Genomic DNA, 22,200 nt, shown 5'->3' with positions numbered 1-22,200 from the left:
TAACAAAATGATTTGATGGGTATCCAGTTCCAGTTCTGACATGCAAAGAACTTAGAAGATATCACTCCCATACTTAGAATAAAAAAAAAGCTGACAAACTGAAAATCAACAGATTTCCTTGTACCTATCAGAGAACTGAGGTTACAGGACAAACTGTCACCCAAAAATCTAGAGGACAGATGAATTCAGAGAGTCACTGCTGAAACCTGCTTATCTAATACGGAAGTCGCTAGAGCTATAAACTGGTAGGCACACTTAAATGGTAATTTTGATGAATTGTTAGAGGCTGAATGTGGAGTAGTATGGAAGTAAGAAACCCCTGGGGGTTGTCGTCTTAGGGAGTCCCCCATACTTTAATGGGTTTTAACTCCAGGAATCCATTAGTTTCTCGTGGTGAAGAGCCAAGAAAAAGAACCTCCTGGCTTGGGCAGGAGGAGGGGAAGCATAACCCTATAAACTATGCACAGAGCATTCTCCATAACAGAAGTCTATTCTCCGTAGGAAATACTTTACCAGAGCCTTATCCCATCTAGGAGAAGGGCATTTATCCAACTCCAGCCCCTTCTATTCTTCTTAGTTCACATAAGGGAGTCAAAAACAAGCTAAGGCACACTTTCGAAGCTCACATCCCTGGAACACAGACTGATTAAAAGGCAGATTTAATCATAAGATTATAGAACACTTCCCTTCCCACACCTAATCACCATGACATGGGGGTCTGATATAATAAGAGTAGATTTTAGCTGAAAGAGCTGTAAGATGTACAGACTCTTTGAGGAGGAGTACTTAGAGAAGCCCTAAGTAATGAGGGAAGACTGAAAACAAGGACTCTAGAGGAATTTTAAGCCTCTCACACCTACAACTGCAGCAAACATTGAATACAGCCCAACTCATAGCCAGATTAACATAAAACCTCACACTAAAAGCCTATTTATCTCAGTTTCTGTTACCTGATACATCATGTCCAGTTTTCAACCAAAAATCACAAGACATGTTAAAAGGCAAGAAAAAACACAGACATATCAAGTGACGGAACTCAGATAGGACACAGATGTTGGAATTATCAGATAAAGAATTAAAAATAACTATGATTAATATATTTAGGACACTAATAGGAAAAGGAGACAACACACAAGAACAGATGTGTTAAAGAGAAAACCACAGGCACAAAATGTCAGATGTGCTAAAGCCCATGATACCAAACTTAGGTTTAACACTTGACTTAATTGCAGTTTTGACCTTCCCCAGGAATGTAATCTTAATTGGCCAATCTAGAATTTTCTGATCAGCACCAATGAGGTAGTCTGTCACCTGAGTCCTCTCCATTCCCCAAAGGAAGAAGAGGTAATTCGCATGATTGATCCTCACACTTCCCCCAAAAGAAAATGACCTGGCCTGAAATAATCCTTTCTTTTATTTTACTAATAGCTTCCTTGGGCCACCATCTTTCCGTCTTTGAAAGCCTTCCTTTAGTACAACTCCTTGGAGTGCCCTTCTAATTTATTAGATGGGTTGCTGCCCAGTTCATGAATCATTGGTTAAAGCCAATTAGATCTTCAAATTTACTTGGTTGAATTTTGTTTTTTAACAGATGGGTAATATAAACATAGAGATGGAAATTCTAAGAAAGAAGCAAAGGGAATACTAAAGATCATAATACTGTAACACAAGGGAAGAATGCTTTTGGCGGGCTCAACAATAGAGGGGACACAGCTGAAGAATGAATCACTGGACTTGAAGATAAATCAACTGAAACTTTTCAAAACTGAAATGTAATGAGAAAAATGATTACAAAAGTAGAACAATGTACCCGAGAATGTGGAAAAATTTTTAAAGGTGTAACACACACACACACACACACACACACACACACACAGTTGGAATACCAGAAGGAAAAGAAAAAGGATAGGATGGAAGAAATATTTGAAGTAATAGTGGCTGAGAATTTTCTGAAATTAATTATAGACACCAAAGCACAGATGCTGGGAGGCCAGAGAATATTAAGCAGGATAAATAACAAAAAAATCTACAACTAGGCAAATTACATTCAAACTGCAGAAAACCGAAGACAGAGGGAAAAATTTGAAAGAAGCTGGAGAAGCATGTTCTTGTAGAAGAAAAAGGGTAAGAATTATAGTAAACTTCACATCTAAAACCATGCAAATAATAGAATGGAGTGACATAATTAAAGTGAAGGAAGAAAAAACGACCACCTAGAATTCTATATCAAGCAATATTATCCTTCAAAAGTAAAAGAGAAATAAAGACTTCTCAGAAAAACAAAAACTGAGAGAAGTCATTGCCAGCAGACTTGCCCTGTAAAGAATGTTAAAATCAGTTCTTCAAGAAGAAGGAAAACAGTATAAATCAAAAACATGGGTCTACATACAGAAGAGAAAAAGCACTGAAGGAATAATAAAATATTTTTCTTGTTAACTGACCTAAAAGATACCTGTTTAAATTAATAACAGTAATAGCAATGCATTGGATGATTGTAACATGTGGATAAATGAAATAAATGACCGTAAATGTGATAAGGGATGGGAGGAAAAAATTGGAAATACCCTGTTATAGGATACTTGCCCTATGAAGCAGTATTATGTTATTTGAAGATGGCTTTAGATTAGTTTAAAATGTGTACTTCAAACTCTAGAGCAAGCATTAAAACTTTTAAAAAAGTATTATAATTGATACACTAAAAGGGGAGGTGAAAGGAAATCATATAAAACAATCAATTAAAACCAGAGAAGGCAGAAAAATAGTTGAAGCCAAAAATGGAAACAAAGAACAAATGCAATGAATAGAAAACAGTTACAAATATGGTAGGTATTAATCCAATTATATGAAAAACACCACTTTAAATGAGAATTGTTCTAAATACAGCAGTTAAAAGAGAGATTGTCAGAGGGCATAGATAAGAAGACCCAACTATATGATGCCCATAAGAAACCCACTTTAAATACAAAAACTCAGAAAGTTAGAAGTAAAAAGATGGAGAAAGGCATACCGTGCTAATGCTAATGAAAAGAAAACTGGAGGAGCTGTTTGATTTCCAAAAGAACATACTTCTGAATAAGGACAATTACCAAGGATAAGGAGGGGCATTACATAATGAATAGGGTTAAATTCTCCAAGAAGACACGACAGTCCTAAATGTGTATGTGCCTAGTAACAGAGCATTAAAAAAAAAAAAAGAAAAAAAAGTGAGGTAAAACTGATAGAAGTGAAAGGAGAAATAGACAAACCCATTATTACAGTTGGAGACTTCAACTCCTCTCCTTCTGTAGTTAATAGATCAAGAAGGCAGGAAATAAGTAAAAATATAGTTGAACTGAAGTGCGCTATAAATCAACATGCCCTAATTGACGTTTATAGAATACTCCATCCAGTGACGGCAGAAAACACATTATTCTGAAGCTCCCATGGAACATTCACCAAGAGAGATCACGTTTTAAGCCTCAACAAATTTAAAAGAATAGAAATCATAGAAAGTCTGATTTCAGAGCACAGTGGAATTAAACTTGAAATCAAGAACAGAAAAATAGCTGGAAAAATCCCCAAATATTTTGTAATAAAACAACACACTTCTAAACAACACTTGAGTCAAAGAAGTCTCAAGTGAAATTTTAAAATATTTGCAATTAAATTAAAATAAAAATACATCTTATTAAAATCTGTGGGATACAAATGAAGCAGTGCCTAGAAGGAGCTGGGAAGCTCCGCTGATTTTGGACGGGCTTCCTCATGAGTCTGGAATTTGGCTGGTGGTGAGCTGATCTTGACTGGTTTTGGCTAAGGGCTTAGCTCTGCTCCACATGTTTCTCATCCTTTTCCTGGAACCAGTGGTGAGCCCAGGCAGTGTTTTTCATGATGATGGCAGAGATGCAAGAAAGCAAGCCCATCCATGCATGTACTTCTTAAACCTTAGTTTGCACTACATCTGCTTATGTCCCATTGGCCCAAGCAAGTCAGGTGGCAGAAACCAGAATCAAGAGGTAGGGGAGTGGCAGTAGGAGGGTGAATGTTTATGAATAATAATCTATTTGAATAATCTATTACAATGATTGTGCCAATTTCAAAGTGTTGTGAGTATTGAATGAGATATTAATTGATGCAAGTTATGTCAGCTTTTAGCCTAGTAGCTAGCACATAGTAAGTGTACCATATTTGTTAGCAATATTTATTATTGTGTTAGGCTCTGAAAATAAGACAGGCATAGACCTTGTGCTCATAGTGCTTATTAAGAAAATAGATAATGAATATGTGATTACAAGAAGTGTCAGGTGCAATATTTTGGGGCACACTCTTCAGAGATAAGATTCATCTTGCATACAAGTCTAACAGTATTGACAATTTAAATTCATGCATAAGTCAAATTACAAATTACTCCAAGTTACAACCATTAGGACTGAGAATAAACAAACTTAAAATATTACACACTTGAATTCCATGGGTTTACTGTATTACATTAGCCTTTTACCCAATCTTGGTCATTTAAAAAACAATAAAAACCTGGTATGGTTTATAATTTCCAAGTTGCTAAGTTACTGAACTCTCACTATGGACCAGGCACAGTTCTAAATACTTTATGCTTATTTAAGACCTACAACATCCTTAAGAGATAGTAATACTATCATTTCTGCTTTATCGATGGCAAAAAACTGAGGCACAGAAAGCTTAAGTGACTTGCCCCAAGTCACACAATTAGTAAATTGGGTTGTATGGATTTGAAACCAGACAATCCAGCTACAAGCCCACTCTTTTCACCTTCCACCCTCTTCAGTACTTCTACATATATCATCCTGTTTGATGCCAAACCCATTCACTCACCTAAAGAGCATTAATGGAGCACTGTTTATGTTCCAGGTACAGAGCCAGGAGCTGGAGGATATGAAAAAAGTGTGACACATGGTGCCTGGTTTACCATTGGGAAAAGGAAAGAAACTTAAAAAGTGTTCCTCAAGCCTGTCTAGTGTTGTCTGGGGAAATTCAATCCTTCTCCCACGTCCATCTCTGACCTACAAAAGAGGAGGGTCTTTGGTGAATTCTACACCAGAGTTCTCCAGATTGTCAATAGGATCTCACGTGCAAGAAACCTCTATTCCTAAGGATCTATAAGTCACCTGAGAAAAAGCTCTTGATTCTTTTCTACTACTCAGGCTTAACAGTAAGGAGAAATCCCCTTTTCCTCAACAGCACTACATTCTGTTGTTATGTCACACACACACAAAAACAAAACCAAAAAAGAAACAAACAAAAAAAAACTACGTCTCTCTACTATTCATTTTCTACAAAACCAGATGGCACTGCTTCATGCTTGACTTACTCATAATTCCAGCCTTTTTGTTCAGCGTTTGGCTAGAAAACATTCTGAGTTTTATGCCCTCCATGCACCTGGTCACTTCTCGTCCCCAACCACTACTGCTTTTCTACTTCAGGCTTATGACCCTCAACTGCCTTCCCCTCTGAGTGACCCTCTTCCTTATCTGATGACCTGTTTGTGCTGGGGAAAGGGTTGACTCTTGGCTCTGCTTGCCTCCAAGGGCTTCATCTGGGAGCCAGTTGCTGACCTCCAATAGTTTACTCCTTTGGGCCTCTCAATTCTCCAGCTCCTCTAATTCTCATGTAAATAGACCCTCAGATCCTGAACTTAAAGGCTTTCTCTCCAAAGCCTGAGTTACTGTGAGGCAAAGTGTCTGTATATGTGTTAATCTTATACTTTTGGAATACATACTACGCTGAGGAGATGTGCCTTTCTTGCAAGAAAGAAAAGTGGGGCTCTGGTATTGCTTTAAACCAAGGGGTTTATTAACCTAAGGTAGCCTAATGTTGCATAGTTAAAAGTTAAAGCTAACCTGGGGTCAAGTGGAAGCCAAGGAACAAGTGGAGCAAAGAGTGCTGCGTCGGAAGGGTGAGATGGGCCCCCAAATGGGAGGAGGAGCCGCAAAGGGATTGGCTTTTAGAGGACTCAGGAGATGGAGAACAGGATGGAATGTGGCTGGGGATTCAGACCCGATCAGTGAGAAGTGCTTGGGCAGGAGTGAGAAGGGCAATTTACAGGAACCATGCCAAAACAGACCAGGCTTGGGAGCCAAAGGAACACCGGGAAAGACCAGGGATTCAAAATCTAACAAACCGAGTTTCAAACCCCAGCTCCATCACTGCTTGACCTTGTAAATGTTATTTAACCTTCAGGTTCTTATCAGTAAGTTGGGAATCATTACGTCTACTCAATGGATTGTTGTGAGGATTAAAAGGAGGAATATGTGTAATAGACTTAGCTTAATGTTTCACACATAGCAAATATTCAATAAACACAAGTTCTCTCCCTTGTTTTGCTTCCTATTCCTCTCTCCCCCTCCACCATGCACATCCCAATCTTGAGTCATTTTTATAAACTGGGTTTGTGTCCCCATCTTACACAAATGTGATTTTAGGAAGTTCTAATAACCATTTTTAATTCTTCTTAATTAGTTTAAAACTAGGGAATGTCACCTTTGTGCTTGAAATACCACTTATCTTTCTGAGAATAATCTGTTCCCATTCCTGACAGACTGATAAAATCTAAAGAAATATTCTATTTTTTCTTTTGACTGAAATGAAATGGTCTTTATCTAAACAGGCATGAAGAGTAAAGCAATAAATAAACTATCTTGACCCTTAAAGAAGAGAATGTCTTCACTTACTAGAAACAAAAACAGCAATCCCTCAAAACTTAGCACTGAATTCTGAGCAAAGGGGTTAAAATTCGTGTAAATTATCTAACCAAATTAACACAAGCCCGTAATATAAATTCCCAACTTCTGATGCCAGTTTTAAAAGATGTAAGAAAAACTGCATTCTAAGAAAATATAAGGACCCGAACAAATACTTTAGTTTTACTGCAACTTTGTGCCTAAAGTATTGCTTGAAATACACAGAACGTCATATAAGAAACTTTTTAGTTTATATAGTGATTTCAGAAGTAGTCGTTTTTGTCCTAACAGGATTTGACCTATAAGTTAAGGAAATGATTATGTGCAGAGGCAGTTGTCAAACTTTTTACCCAATGACATGTTTCCTTAAATGAAATTTTCTATGGAAGACCTGTATATAGAACAAAACGTAGCAAAAGTGGGAGTGAGAACCTGGAATCCATCCACTCCAAGAACACACATTCTCTCTCCCGTTTCTGACCATGACAGAAACTCTGAGCCCCCATCCACTCATATAGCCCCTATGGCTTTAGTCCCACAGGACTCATCACTGCTCTAAAGCATCATTGATCTACGTGTTTCTTTTTTCTAAATTGCATATCGCAACCCATTAGTGTGTAATTAAATACATTTTAATGATTCTCACCTATTCTATCTTTCATATGAGATAAAATAGAAGAGATCACAGCACATTTCAACAAGATAAAATATTGCTTTTAAGACACTTATTTCAGAAAGATATAATTATATATTCCTGGGTATGCTGCATCAGAATGTAAAATGGTTTTAAGCCTCAGCCAAGAAAAGTCTGACAGACCCCACACTACTTCATGAGGTTGAGAAAACCTCATGAAAATTATAACATTTTGCTAAAATAACTTTGAAACGACAAACTGCCAACTCTAATATACATAATGGAACTGTGTTCAGAAAAAAAGTTTCAACTGAACACACGTACAGGCCAATCAATGAAGAAGCTGGAGGCATGAATTGTGTTAGTAATAAAAAGAAGTAATTTGGTCTTCTTAGCTGTTTATTTTTATTTATGTATTTATAATTTATTCATTATAAGTAGCATGCTATTTTTTCCTGTCTATCAAAAACTGTTTAGTTAAACCTAAGATTGTTGAATAACTTGGGCTGTCTTATGCCTTCTATCATAGTTGCTAAGCTCTTCATACATCAGGGATATAGATGTAAAGGTATTTCAAATACTTCAAATGTAAAAAGTGGCAATAGCAGTAACTTAGTTAATCCATGAAATTGGGTGATGCCACTTCTCTTAATAACACTGCAGATGTGTTTATCTTTCAGGCCGCAGTATCATTCCTGTATTAATTTTCACAATGATGGGCATCAAAATATGATAAGCATATTTGTCTTTTTCATGTGGAACACAAGAGTCTTGTGTTGGTTGGGTTCCTAATTGCTGGATTACCAACAGAAGGAGTCCCTTGGCTCCTTAAGCTGTAGGATTTTCTCAAAATGATTCATCTCATCTCTGACCAGTTCTCAGAATGATTCAAGATGCTATAGTCTTTAACAAGCAGCATTTTCTGGAGATTGCTTCAAGTATTTCTTCTGCTCAACAGGCTTTTGGCTGTCCACACCAAACGCATCCTGTGACACTGTGACTTGTGAGAGGTACTGATCAGTGCAGAGAAGTATTGTTAAATTGACCGGGGGATTTTTGCAGAAACTAACGCCTACGGCCATAATACGTCTCTGGTCAAAAATGTGTTAAGTGCTTGCTTAATGGGCAAGTTTTCCTTACCATTGGCCCTGAATTTGATTCGTAGATATCTAACAAAACTGGTCCAGGAGCTTGTTGAGATAAAATGCACACCATTAATGTAATAGGATTATACTGGCAATAATTATTAACATTGTCATGTTGGATCACTGCCAGATATAGGACAACTGAGTCCCAATGTAACTTCCTTCTCTTCTTATAATTTATAATATGGAGTTCAGCTTTGGTAATCAACAAATTCATTCAACAACTATGTATTTAGTGCCTACTATGTGCAAGACACTAAACTAGGTACAGCAGTGTATCCAAACACAAGTAAGGCATCACTTTGGCTTCAAGAATATTAGAATCTGGTATTCAGAATACAACTTTTAAATCACCCCTAACAATAATAAAAGTCAATAGTAATTGTGTAACTTATTATGTGCCAGGCAATGTTCTAAAAATTTTAACTTCAAGTTACTCAAAAGCATAGTTATGGATCCTTTCCTCATAGAGCTTATTTTTCCATGAGAGAAGCAAAGAAGCAAATGCATGAAGAACTGGAAAGTTTTATGATGAAGAAATTTCAGGATGTAATAAAGGCCATCACTGGAAGTCCTTAACATGGTCTAGAAAGATGAGGGAAGGTTCCCAGAGGAAGTAATAATAAAGTTGACACTCATTTGAATGTGAGCCAGGACAAAAATTAAACAAAATTGCCAAGAACCTGCGCCTCAAGTGTCATAAAACTATTTTGAACTCAAAAGTCACAAAAGCAGAAATGTATAAACATCAATGCTTCCATGCTCAAATTTCCCCTCTAACATCAAAAGCTATCCCTAGCTTATCCCAGCCTATCCCTATCCATTGTTGAGCTTGATTTTGAATACCTTTTATTGACTTGTGATTTTGGAGAGTCAAGGACTTATCAGAGCCACCAGAGACCTTGGTACAACAGACACCAGAACAAAGAGCGGAATGTTTCCTGTTAGGATGCCATGATATCCATTACAAGACTGGCAGCACGGGGTAACTGCAAAGGGAAGGGCAGTTTACAACCATTCCTTGTGGAGCCCCACAGCTACCTGGGAGATCTTCTTTCCAAATCCAGAGACACACTCTGTCATCTAGGTAGGGTACAGGAGGCCTCTAGGAAATTGGTTCAAGATTCATGTAAAACTCAGGTTTCCTTTTGGTGAGATTTCGGGGTTCCTTTAACTTTATTTTTCTTATATTCTTAGGAATGCAGTTACACTAACCCAGGACAGATAGATCTGAAGTATTATTTCCTCTGGTACAAAGCTAGAAAGATAACTAGATTTTACAAATAGGTATGTATTAAGAGGTGTCTTTAGAGGAAGGAAAATTAATGCTGTTACAGGGAGTTCGGGGAGTTGATTGATGAGATGATGGGAGTTTTGAAGAATCTTGAGTCTGAATTTACAGTCCAAGAGCCACAGTAACTTGAGAGGAGACTCCAGGAGTTGTAGGACTGGTATTCCTTTCATGTCATTTTTTTTTTAAATACATTTATTTTTTATTTATTTTTGGCTGTGTTGGGTGCTCATTGCTGCGCGCGGGCTTTCTCTAGTTGTGGCGAGTGGGGGCTACTCTTCGTTGTGGAGCTTCTCATTGCGGTGGTTTCTCTTGTTGCGGAGCACAGGCTCTAGAGCACAGGCTCAGTAGTTGTGGTGCACGGGCTTAGGTGCTCCACAGCATGTGGGATCTTCCCAGACAAGGGCTCGAACCTGTGTCCCCTCCATTGGCAGGTGGATTCTTAACCACTGCACCACCAGGGAAGGCCCTTACTTTTTTGATCTTATGCTATTCTGAAGTCCAAAACAGTTTAGGTTCCACAGCACCATATAAAGATTGAAGATGATGATCCATGTCTGTTTCTCTAGAGTCAGCTATTTGTCCTCACTGAAGATACAACAGATACTATATATGTGTGTGTGTGTGTATGTATGTATGTGTACTCTATATAGAGTACCTGTTGTATGTATTGAGTTGGCCAAAAAGTTCATTTGGGTTTTCCCACAACATCTTACAGAAAAACCTGAACAAACATTTGGCCAACCCAATATCTCCCTGTACCCCCTCACCCTCACACACAAATAGTGGAATAGGGATAGGTAGGAAAGGAATAAGAGGAGAGACCAATACATTTAAATAAGGAGTGAGTGAGATAGTATGTATAGAATCTCAATATGTATGTATAGATCACTTTGTCCCTAATCCCTCTATTAAAATATATGAGGATACCTTCTTAGAGCTATGTAGAAGTGAAGAAAATTATTTTTGATATTTCCCTCCAAATTAAATAAGCAAGAGATAAGAAAAGCATGTTATAGTAAAGCCCACCATAAGCAGCTTCCTTATCTCGTTCATTTGAATACTATATGAGTTAAACAGAGGCCTGCCTGGAAGAATGACTCATCTCTACTACATGAGTTTTACACTTAGTTTTGATTACTTTTTGGGAGGCCTGTGCTATGAATGTTCCCAAGCTGAGGCCCACTGACGACTCCTCTGATAGTAATATTTAGTATTAGAAGAAATACAGGACATTATGTGCCTGTAATCTGACTTCTGTCCTCTCCATTCCACTGAACTTTCTCCTGAAAGGTTACCAGTGACCTCATTCTTGCCAAACCTCTTCCTCCATTCCTATTGTCTTGACCTCATTGTTCCACCTGTTACGGGTACCTATGCCTCCTCTTTGGAACGCCCACATTTTGCTTTGGGAATCCAGCACTATCATGGTTGCCCTTTTAAATTTTTGACCCTCTTATATATCTTGGCACTAAATAAATATCTGAGATGAATGAAAGGAACAATTATTTCCAGGTTTTACAGATGAGGCTACTGCAGTACAAACAAGCTCATAAGGTCAAAAGACTCATGAATGATAGGAGCCAGGATTGCAACTTAGTGCTTCTATTATTGATTTAGTGTCTTTCTTTTTCTTTCTTTCTTTCCTTCTTTCTTTTCTTTCTTTTGCTTTCTTTCTTTTCTTTCTTTTCTTTCTTCCTTTCTTCCTTCCTTTCTTTCTTTCTTTCTTTCTTTCTTTCTTTCTTTCTTTCTTTCTTTCTTTCTTTCTTTCTTTCTTTCTTTTTCTTTCTTTCTTTCCTTCCTTCCTTCTTTCCTCCCTTCCTTCTTTCTTTCCATAAATTTTTTTTTTCTGATTTTTGGCACATTTATCATATACCCTTTTTTCTCTCAGAAAAAGTGAAATTTTTGTCATAAATGTGATTTGGTTTATACTACAATACAGTCCTCTTTATCTGCAACAGGATCAAGATTTTCAAGTTTCTAAACCCCACATAGTTTTTGTGGAGTTTATGATTTATAAGTTGTAAGCAAGGGGAAGAAAATGACCAAAACACCTAAGCAAAAATACTACGGGAGACGAAGGCAAGATTTAGAGAACTGGAGTAGCCCGTTTAGAAGATAAACTACTTTTTCAAATCCTGAGGACATTATCTGTGCTATCACTCTAGGATAATTTAGCCAATGCCTAAAATTGCTCAATGCTTAAAGCACATACAGTCAAGAGATAAAAAGCTGTGGTTCCATCTTCTCAGTACCAGATTCAGAAGTCATAGAAAGCTATACCATTGGAGATCATGTGGTTCAAACCTGCATTTTAAGAATGAAAAAAATCTAGCCCAGAGCTGTTAAATGAGCTATACAAGATCACACAAGAGTTTATGTTCAGTCAGGACTAGAACTTGGATCTAAACTATGTGGTTCAGTAGTCTTTCTTTTTTCCACGTTTTAGTTAAAACATCAAGCTTTCTGCTTATAAGAATACATTCATTTGAAGCCCTTCCCAAACCAAATGAATCACAACCTTTGGGAAGTAAGACCCAGACTTCAGGAATTTTTTCTGAAACTGACTAAGTGAGTTTAAAGTGCAGCCATGGGTGAGAATTGGTGTCTAGCCAGCCATACAATAAATTATTAGCAATTACATAAATCATTCCTTACAGAGTAAGATGCATTGCAAGATAGAATACAATCTCATTTGTGTGTAATTTTATTGGGGATAATTTCTAAGTCAAATAGATATTACCAGCAATATCCAATGCAATAAAAATGGAGGCTTTTAATAGCTATTGTTTTATTGCCCTCACTAGCAGGTTTTTAACCTGTCTGTTAGTGGTAGTGATAAACTGAGAAAAAATATTAATCATAAAACAATTCCTAGGATTTTTGTGGCACTCTATCTTCTAGATATTTTTACCCCCAGGGTCTGCATAAATTAAGCAATCCTAGGTAATGTTTATTGAGACATAGATTTAGAAAGTAATTCAGATACCTCTGAAGAGACTGACAGACAAGAAAGTTTCAAGCGTAAGTATCTACTGTGTCCGTTTTGTCCTTTTTCCACACCTGATAATGACATTAACATTAAATATTTATGAAACTACATAAATCCATAAGCAATCATGCAATAATCATGCAGATGATTTAGAAATAAATTGCAAAGTTTCTCAAAGGCTGATGTGCGGTTGTATGAGACATAAAATATTCATTGAATGATTGTTGAATCAATGACTCTGAGAGTTAACCTCTTAACTGTAAAATGTTGCTTAAGGAGTAGAAGCACCAACGTAGGCAATGTATGATCACATCCTACTAGGCGTTAGCTAAACACGAAATAGCAGTGCTTTAAATAGGGATAGCTGCATTCCTAATTCATCATCACTACGTGTGTAATTAATGCTCTGTGGGTATAAGCGCCAGAAGGGGAGGCTCTTCTATTACTAGGGCACAGTTCACGGCAAGTACAAGAAGCAGCAGCTTCAGATATCAGGTTCCTAATATCATGTAGTATCTGTCTTTTTCTTGCATTTTGCGATTACTGAATGATTTTTTCAGAGGATTCTGTTGATGAAATTCACAGGTGACATTTCTGATGGGACATTTGTAGAATAAAATGTTTTACATAAGCACAATGAACCATAAAAAAGTAAGATTAACAAATGCTTTGGCAATGGAAGCTGGAAGGCTGGCACACCTAATTTTCTTCTTAATAGGATAACAACAACATAGGACATTCATCTTAAGGAAGTATAAAAACTATCTGCAAAGGGATGTGAATGCTCTTTGCAAATAATTTGAGACTAGAAAACTCCAGAAACGTGGATTTTAATGAAAATATCTGAAAGCGGCGCACATATAACAAGCACTGCACTTTCAGTGAACCAGGTGTTGCTGTGGGTCAAAGCAATACAGTGTGATGGTGAAAGAGTCTGGTACCACCTGGAGTCAGGTTGCCTGGTTTGAATCCCATCTCTGTTGTTTATGAGCTGAAGGGCCTTGAACAAATTCCTTACTATTTTGCCTTAGTCTCATCTGTAAAATGGAAATAAAAATGTACTGACCTCACAGGGTTATTTAGAGGAATAAGTAAGCCATTATATTTTAAAACTACCTAGTGAGTTAAAAATGTTAGGTATAAATAGTAGTTGTCATTATTATTTTTATTATTATTATTATTATTAGGCACATCCACATTTAGAGTTAAGAACAAATATCCACTACTTTCATGTTCCTTTCCACCTATAGTTCTGAATCTAAACAGAACCACAAACAGAAGATAGCGTCTTTGAGTGAATTCACTGATCTAATCAATTAATCAGCCATCCACACCATTCAGTCAACATTCAAATGGTACATAAATTTTTAAATGTTTTGGAATCTTTTTTGGTTTCAGAAAACTCCTCAAATTATCAGGTCAATCAATAAGAAATAATAATTTACTATTTACTGGACTTTAAAGCTTTCTAAATTTTTACTTTCCTCTACCTCTGTATATACTGAAAGAAAAACAAGGAAATTTTCCTTTTTGAATTCTTATACTAATTCTCAATTAAGAATGGATTAGTCTAGAGGAAAATGACTTTTTAAAAAAAGTTTATCATAAAGGCTATTTAAAAAAAGGGAGGATCACTACATTCAATATATGTTCCTCCTTTCTCTATTTTTGTCTCTAACTGTATATGATATGAATAAATAAATCAATGAGAGATGGCATGGCAATCTGTTGATTTTTGGTCAAGGAGAAAAGCAAAGCAGTCACTTTCCCATAAAGGTGATATATGGGGATATAGAGAGCCCAGAATTTTGCTTGGAAATCTGTGTTTTATTTGTAGTTTATAAGACACTATTTACTTTAACACATGTTTTAAAAATTATCCTGAAGGACATAAATTCTTCATTCAAGTGGAACTTGCTAAAAAGTTCCCATATGGTTAATATTTGGCTAAATTTAGAATAAAATCAGGTTTTTTTTCAGAAGTTAGCATCTGATAGAACAGAATTCACGTTCTAGGACTCATATTTTGAATATCAAATTTAACAACTTGATCTTGAACACTTTCCTATATTTTTCAACACCTTCATTGTAAAAAAAAGTAATCCAGCACCACTCCATTGTAGCAGTTCTTGCTAAGGATTAGCTAATACAAGACTTTAAACATTTTGTGTTATATAAAAGCTAATTCACCAAAGCAGGTATTATCTGCTGTTAGTTTGAAAAGCAGTAATTTCATAATAAACAAGTGCCCATTGCAGTCCCAAGGAGCACTGACTTGAGGAAAAAAGCAAGAGATGGAAGAAGAATTGTGAGGTTTTATCCATTCTTGTCTGAGGCTAGATGCTAGTTTTTTAGGTCTGGCCCAGGGCTGGATTTGGCTATGGTCTGTAATAGGTTTACTGCTGATACCCATTTAGGCCTGTATGTGGATGCTGCCAGCCCAGGGTTTCCTAACTCCCCTAAGAAGACCCCTTTTAATGTAAAAAGATTATTTTGCCACATCTCCCCACCTTACAGAGGTTACATGTCTGTTACGTATCAATTAAACTACCGGTGCCACCAAGCCACCTCGAATTCATTATCGATTTAAAATGAATACATTTTAATAATCACAATACTCAATGTATTAGATATTTAGACTATAAATATTATTTCTATTTACAAACCATTTGACAAAGAAAATCCCCAAACCTCTCAGATTGGGAATTGCTGATCTGGTTGATGTCTTTAAGTCACTTCCTAGTTGGAAAATTCTCTATGACTTGATTATTTTCTTCCCAAACTGTCCTATCTTCAAATATATTTTGTGCCTTTAAGAGGAATTATGATTGTACTTCATACTATGATACATTTAAATGAAAAATTAATGAAAATTGTTTCCAATTATTTAAAAAAAAAAAGAAGAAGACGGCTATTTCGCAGATGCAGTGGCAAATCTTCCCTGATGTATCATGATGGAGTCATTCTCGAAAACTAATGGCTAGAAAATTGAGTAAACATAGGACCAATAAAGAAAAGATTTCTTCACACCATGTGAACTTAACCCATAGAGGAGTTCCTTGCTGTGGAAAATTTTGGGATAAGCACAAGGATTTTTTTTCACGATGATGATACCTCATGCTTGCCGGCATTAGCTACAAAGTGCCAAAAAATTCCTCTTCACATATCAATACCAAAGAGTTGACTGTTGCTGCATGACCCCGTTTTCCCCAATGTGTTCCCACCCCCTCCTTCTTTTGAGCACAAACCACAACACTGTATTTGTTGAAATACGACATTAATTAGGACTAAGACATTCTTCTTCCTGTCACTCCTCGTAGGTAAATGACAGGCCATTGTGCAAAATAAGGAAATGCTCCCAGTTGACCCCTCATTCTTTCCAATGAATTCTGCTTTAATTTTTCAGACACTTGAGTTATTTCTTTTCCAGATCCAATTTGTAAAACAAAAACTATTACGAGCCAGCAGTCCCTTTTCCTAATTCTAATTTACCAAATTTGTGATCCCTGTCAATTTTCCATAAAACTAACCCATTGCCAGGATCATCTTTCTTGGTTCCATTTATTCTTTTACAAAAGAGCAATTAAGTGACAAGTTACTTACTGCTTGTTTTCCAGCTGGATTCAGAAGTTAGACTTAGGAACCCATAATCCTACCTCTATCTTACCATGCATTCATTCATTTAGCTCATGAATACTGCCAACCTATTAAGTACCATCATCCTAACACGTATTTACATATCATAACAGGTATTTTTAATGAGTGCCGACTCTGTACTAGGCATTACGGAAAGCACATTCATTATCTTCCGATGAGTTAGATACTGTTATTATCCCTATTTTACATATGAGGAAACGGAGAGAGGTTAAATAACTTGTCCAAGGATTCACATGCAGACAATCTAAATCCAGAACCCATGATCTTAACCACTGAGGGAAAGATGAAGTGTTTGTTTCCAACATGAGAGTTCTGGTGAAGGAGAAAGAGGGAGAAAGAAAGGAAGGAAGGAGGGAAGGAAGGAAGGAAGGAAGGAAGGAAGAAAGAAAGAAAGAAAGAGGAAGGGAGGAAGAAAGAAAGAAAGAAAGAGAGAGAGGGAGGGAGGGAGGGAGAGAAGAGAGAAAGAAAGAAAGAAAGAAAGAAAGAAAGAAAGAGAGAGAGGGAGGGAGGGAGAGAGAGAGAGAGAAAGAAAGAAAGAAAGAAGGAAAGAAGGAAAGAAAGGAAGAAGAGAGAGAGGGAGGGAGGAAAAGGAAAGGAATAAGAAGAAGAAAACAAAAGTAGAAAGGTAAGGAGTTAACCAACATCCATTAGATTCCATTTTCTATTCAACTATGCTGTCAGTACTGCTGTATTGACACACTGTTTTCAGGCCCTACAGGGGAAATACAATAACAAGTAAGGCAATTTATGTATTCACACAGATCTGAACATATGACTGACAAACAATAAAAGTTAAACAATTCAAAGTAGTTTCATCAGGTACGAAGTACCACATCTAGAATTCTGAGTCTAGGGGAAAGATAAACAATACAAGCTGTAAGAGATCAGAATGGAGAGAGATCCCTGTAGGGTCAAGAAATCCAGGCCCTTGAGGAGAACCAGGAAAGTGAGGATTTGACCAGCTCCAGTAAAAAGCATCCATTTTCCCAAACTGTGACTCCGCCAGCACAGGGAGGAAAGTGGGAATAAGCAAAGGCAGAGTGAGTTTCCCAGCCTGGCTGGGGCGAGAAAATTTGTCCAGTGAACTAGTGGGAGCTGAGGTTGAAAAGACTCTTGGCTTTACATTTGCGTCTGGCCTTGTCCCAAAGGCAACGGGAAGTCACTGAAAGATTCTGTACAGCGGAGTGACAGGATTAAGGCAAAGTTCAGGGAAGTTAAACCAAAAGCAGCAGGCTGATGGATGGGGGAAACATCATTTAGGGGAAGAAATGATGATTATGAAGAAATAATTATGATTATTTCTTCATAATCACTAGATCTTGAAGCCATAAATGCCTGTACCACGTAGGAAGCGGAGGGGCTTCGAAAGAAGCTGCAGACACAAAAAGCAACTCTGGGCAGTGGTGGGTGTGAACACAAAGAAAGTCCTTGAGCCACTGACAAGTTGTCTGTCCGTAAGTCACTCACACACACACACACACAGCTCTCCAAATGCACGTACTGGGAACTCCAGCCCTGGCTGGAAGACTGGCTGACTCAAGTTACGCCTGTCACCCAGAGCAACTAAAACCACCCACTATCCAGCAGGTGGTCCCACAGAGCAAACCGACCCGTCTGGTCCACGCTCCCCACCTCCCCCCGCAGGAGCCCGAGAGGGAGCTGCAAAAGTTTGGGGAGTAGTCCCCGGCTCACCCGAAGCGCATTGTTTCGTTCCTCAGCCACTCGCAGGTGTTCGGAGAGGGAGGATAACTTCCGGACAGTCCTCCGGCCACTCCTCCCCCGGGGGCGATTATGAAACTCCGGACACTCTAGTTAGTCCTCAGTCCCCAGGCCCCTCCCCGTACTTATAAAGGTCTCGGCGCGGGGCTGTGGAGCTCACTTGCCCTACAGACCGGGTGTCGGAGGGAAAAGCTGCCGACGCGTGGCCCCCGCAGCTCCAGCAGCGCCCGCCGCCGCCCAGGCCACGCCCGCGCCCCGCACACGCTGACGCGGGGAGGAGGATGGAGCCGCGCCGTGCCCGCCGGGTCCCCGCGCCGCTGCTCTGCTTGGGTGAGTTCCCCCTCCCCTTCCCGCCGCGGAAGACGAGACTAAGGCGGCCCCGGGGCAGCTGTCCTTTGACAAGTACCGCGCTTTCCACCAGACTCAAGTGTACTCCGTTTCGAACGACGTCTCTCGTTAGGCGAGCCCGTCTTTCCCTCCAGCCGGCGATGGAAGAGGGTGGGGTAGGGGAAGGGGCTGGTGTTAAAAATACCTTGCACGGATAGATGAACTTGGTCTGTGTGTTCTGCATGAAGTAATATAGCTCCGTATTAGACGAAATAAAAAGTTGAAAAGATTTCGGGTTTGTTGTTTGTTTCCTTTTGAAAATCTGACAGTTCTAGAAATCCAAAAGACGGGAAAACCGGGCTGGGGGCGGGGACAGGAGGCGGGAGTAGGGACAAGACCCGCGCCTAGGAAAGACCTTTGGGAAAGAAACGCTGTTCCTCCTGTCTTGCCTTCAGTTTTCTAAATCAAGCCGGGTTAAGCGTCCGGGGGCGTTGGCGTGCGGCGGTGCCAGCTTCGCTGAAGCTCCAGAGGATGAAAAGGCTGTTTGCGTAGCCGGAGCGGGAGGGACACGCGCAGGTCCGGGTGCTCCTGGAGGCCCTTGGACGCCAACACCTGCTGCTTCCGGTTTCCCCCGCGGGCTGGTCGGGCTCCTTTCGCTCGCAGCTACTTGCACCCTTGTAGTCTGTAATGGCTGAGCGTACTTTAATGCTTGTCTTCTTATTTGAGATAATTTAGTTCTTGTGGACAGGGAAAAAAAAAAATCGTTCACTTTCCTGGTTTAAAAATATATATTGCGAATTCCTAAACTTCAAGAGGAATTTGGAGTTGTATATGAAAATGTTAATAAGGAAATAAAGGTTGCCAATCTCGCTTTTTTTCTGGAGTTGCAATGAGGCGAATTCCCCTAAGTCACTCTACCTGTGCAGGATGTGACAGTTCAATTATTATTTCGACAGGCCTTATCTTACGGGTTGGGAAACCTAATGAAATGCATACTACGCATAGTTGTAACTCACTTGTCCAACTTCAAGGACATAGGTGGAAACTGGATCTGTGGTTTCTACCAAAACTGTACTAAGAACGACGTGCTAGAAGGTTCTCAGTAAATAATGTGGCTTTGCTATCTTAGTTTTGAAGTCTCCATGAAAAAGGTGACAGTCTTCCTAAAGTTAGAAATTAACCTAGAGATCAGAATAGCTTAGCACTTTTTTTTCCACCTGTGAGGTTGCTCTGAACAATGCAAGTGTCTGTTCTGGGCCACTCACTGAATGTGCTAATTTGAGACAGCAAGAGCCTCTGAATAACCTGCTTACTACCTACCTAGCATATGTGTTGTGTGTGTTTTTGTTGTCATAAAAGTGCTTAACTCCTTTATTGCATTACTTAATTATAGTTCACCTATTTCATCAGCTGCCAAGCCCATTTCCAAATGAGCTAGGTCAGTTTCTGTTTTCCCAGTTTGTTAAGATATTTTCCTGCCACTAGGAAAGTTCCTGTTTGAAGTTCTGTATCATATCTCTGTACTCTATTCAGGTATGCAAGTTCAGTAGTCTTATTCCAAAGCACATGGAAAAAAGGCAAGGCCACCTGTTACTTCTGAAATTGCCATTTCCCCCCCAAACAAAAGATTACCTAGGAATACTTTTCCCAAATGTCTAGCCTTCAAAAGAAGGAAAGAGTTATTTTAGATTTCAGCAAACATTTTATTATCGCTTTTTTTTGCGGAATTCACAGGTATTTATATCTGTGGAAAAAATACAGACACTTTCATTTCCATCCTCTGTCTCCAACACATGCAGATTTAAATTGCTACACACACCCCACAATCATTTGGTTACCTTTACATTTTATAAATATTTGATATTGATGTTCTTGCTTTATATATGGGGAAACTATTACCCGGTGTCCCATAGAAAAGCAAAGCTACACTGAAAAAGTTCGCACCCAGGTTTGCTGGCACTTTTAGCTTACTCAACGTTAAGTAAAAGGGTTGAGATACCTCAAACTAGACGATGCATTTCTAAATAATATATAATTTTAGAGTTAAATGATCATTTCTAATCTTTGATTGTTGCAGGATGAACAGGAGAAATTTTTCTCTTGAGTTCTGCAATTAATGTTTAGGGGCTCTTGATCTAAAAGTCAGACATGTTCATTGATACCCAAACGGGCTTTTGAGCGTGTTCCTGAATGACAGATCCAAGACAACTGATGCCCACTTCATTGCACAATGACAGAGAATTGAGCAGAATGAACATTCTTTCTTGAAACCTGAGAAGCGCGGATCTCAATGAGGCAATGGCTCGCCTCAGATCTTTTCTTTTGACCCTGAGAGTTTACGAGCTGCCTGGTGCTGGCACAACCTGAGATGACACATCATAGGTAGAAACAGGATGACAGGCCTCTCCGGTCTGGGTTTTGGTCCAGGTATTCTAGCTGCCTTCCGCATCATCTTGCCACATGAACAACTTGGGCAATTGGGGTGTGTGGTTCAGCACTGAGGCCCAAATCCAGGAGCTGGGAAGGGAGCTAACAGTTACCAAATGCCTCCTGTGAGCCGACCATGTCGTGTGTTAGGTGTTCTCCACGTATCATCTCCTTTGCTCCTTAAAACACTATAGGAGGTAGGTATGATTAGACCAGTTTGACAAATGAAGAAACTGAGGCTCAGTGAAGTCAGGTACCTTACAAGGATTTAGAGATGGCAAATGTCAAGGTCATTCTGGAGCAATGTGTAAAGAGCCAGAGGTTCTCAGAGTTATCAGAAGCATAATAAAAATAACAGGTTCTAATAGAGAAGTTCCAGAGTAGTCTCAGGACTGCCCCAGGGCTTAGAATCTGTTATGGGGACTGGTATTTGTGCAAAAATGGTACTTTATGGTATCACTCAAAATCAAGCACAGAAAAGATACAATTATTTCCATAAGCTCTGCTGAAATATGTTAAATTTTTACTTAACCTATATTCAGCATTTTTAATACCCAGGAAATGACTTTTATTATGTAGCCATCAGTGACATCAGTTGACTGAGGCCCTTTGTTTCTATTTTTATACTTTCCTAGATGTATAGTAAGTAAAGCAATCAAGGAGAAGGAAACCCACATCCTTTTTGTTCCCCGGATCATTCACAATATTGTGAATTGAATGTAGTATTGATAAGGGATCAAGCTGGAATCTACAGCACACTTCTATTAACAGTGAGGAAATAGACATACTTCTTCTTTGGTTAAAAAAAAGTGCAATATTCACATAATCACTTTGGAAAAATTGAATTTGAAGGTTTTCTGTTCATTTTTGCCCAAGAATCTCCCATTTCCTGGTTAATAATCACCCAGGAGATGCAAATGTCAAGTAAGAAATCCTTTTTAAAGAGACTGTAAATTAAGGTGTGGCTTCCTCATCTGTCAGTCTTCACTCTGAATATAGGCCTATGCAAATTGTCTAATTCATATGGCTGTAACTGCTGTTGAGAACATTCCTTCAGAAGACAATGGGAAGACTCCCTAGAGCTGTAATAGGAGAGGTCCTCAGGCAGGAGCAGCCTGACAACCATTGCCTTGGTACGGCAATTCTGGAACCTTTGGAAAAATGAAGTAATGCGACAGACTCAGTGTCCTCTGGCAATGCAGTTTATGTAAGAGTGCACGTCTGGTTATAGGGCAAATAAAGGTTCAGTGACGTTCTAGGTTAAAGTAATGATTTAATTAATGAGAACACTATTTATAACACACAAGACAACT

General features: G+C 38.7%; 1 protein-coding gene across 1 annotated transcript in view; it reads left to right on the top strand.

The window, feature by feature from the left end:
• The first annotated feature begins 18,221 nt into the window (after nucleotides 1–18,221).
• The window catches only part of EREG (epiregulin), an 18,664-nt gene continuing 14,685 nt past the window's right edge, over nucleotides 18,222–22,200 (top strand). The window contains exon 1 of the mRNA XM_036852702.1: nucleotides 18,222–18,463. Within this exon, the coding sequence (XP_036708597.1) occupies nucleotides 18,415–18,463 (49 nt within the window). The 5' untranslated portion in view covers nucleotides 18,222–18,414. The remainder of the gene's footprint in view (nucleotides 18,464–22,200) is intronic.

This window comes from Balaenoptera musculus, chromosome 5 (assembly GCF_009873245.2).
Source record: "Balaenoptera musculus isolate JJ_BM4_2016_0621 chromosome 5, mBalMus1.pri.v3, whole genome shotgun sequence".
Taxonomy (NCBI): Eukaryota; Metazoa; Chordata; class Mammalia; order Artiodactyla; family Balaenopteridae; genus Balaenoptera; species Balaenoptera musculus.
The sequence above is the reverse complement of the archived record's forward strand: the minus strand, read 5'-3'. Positions and strand labels throughout refer to the sequence as shown.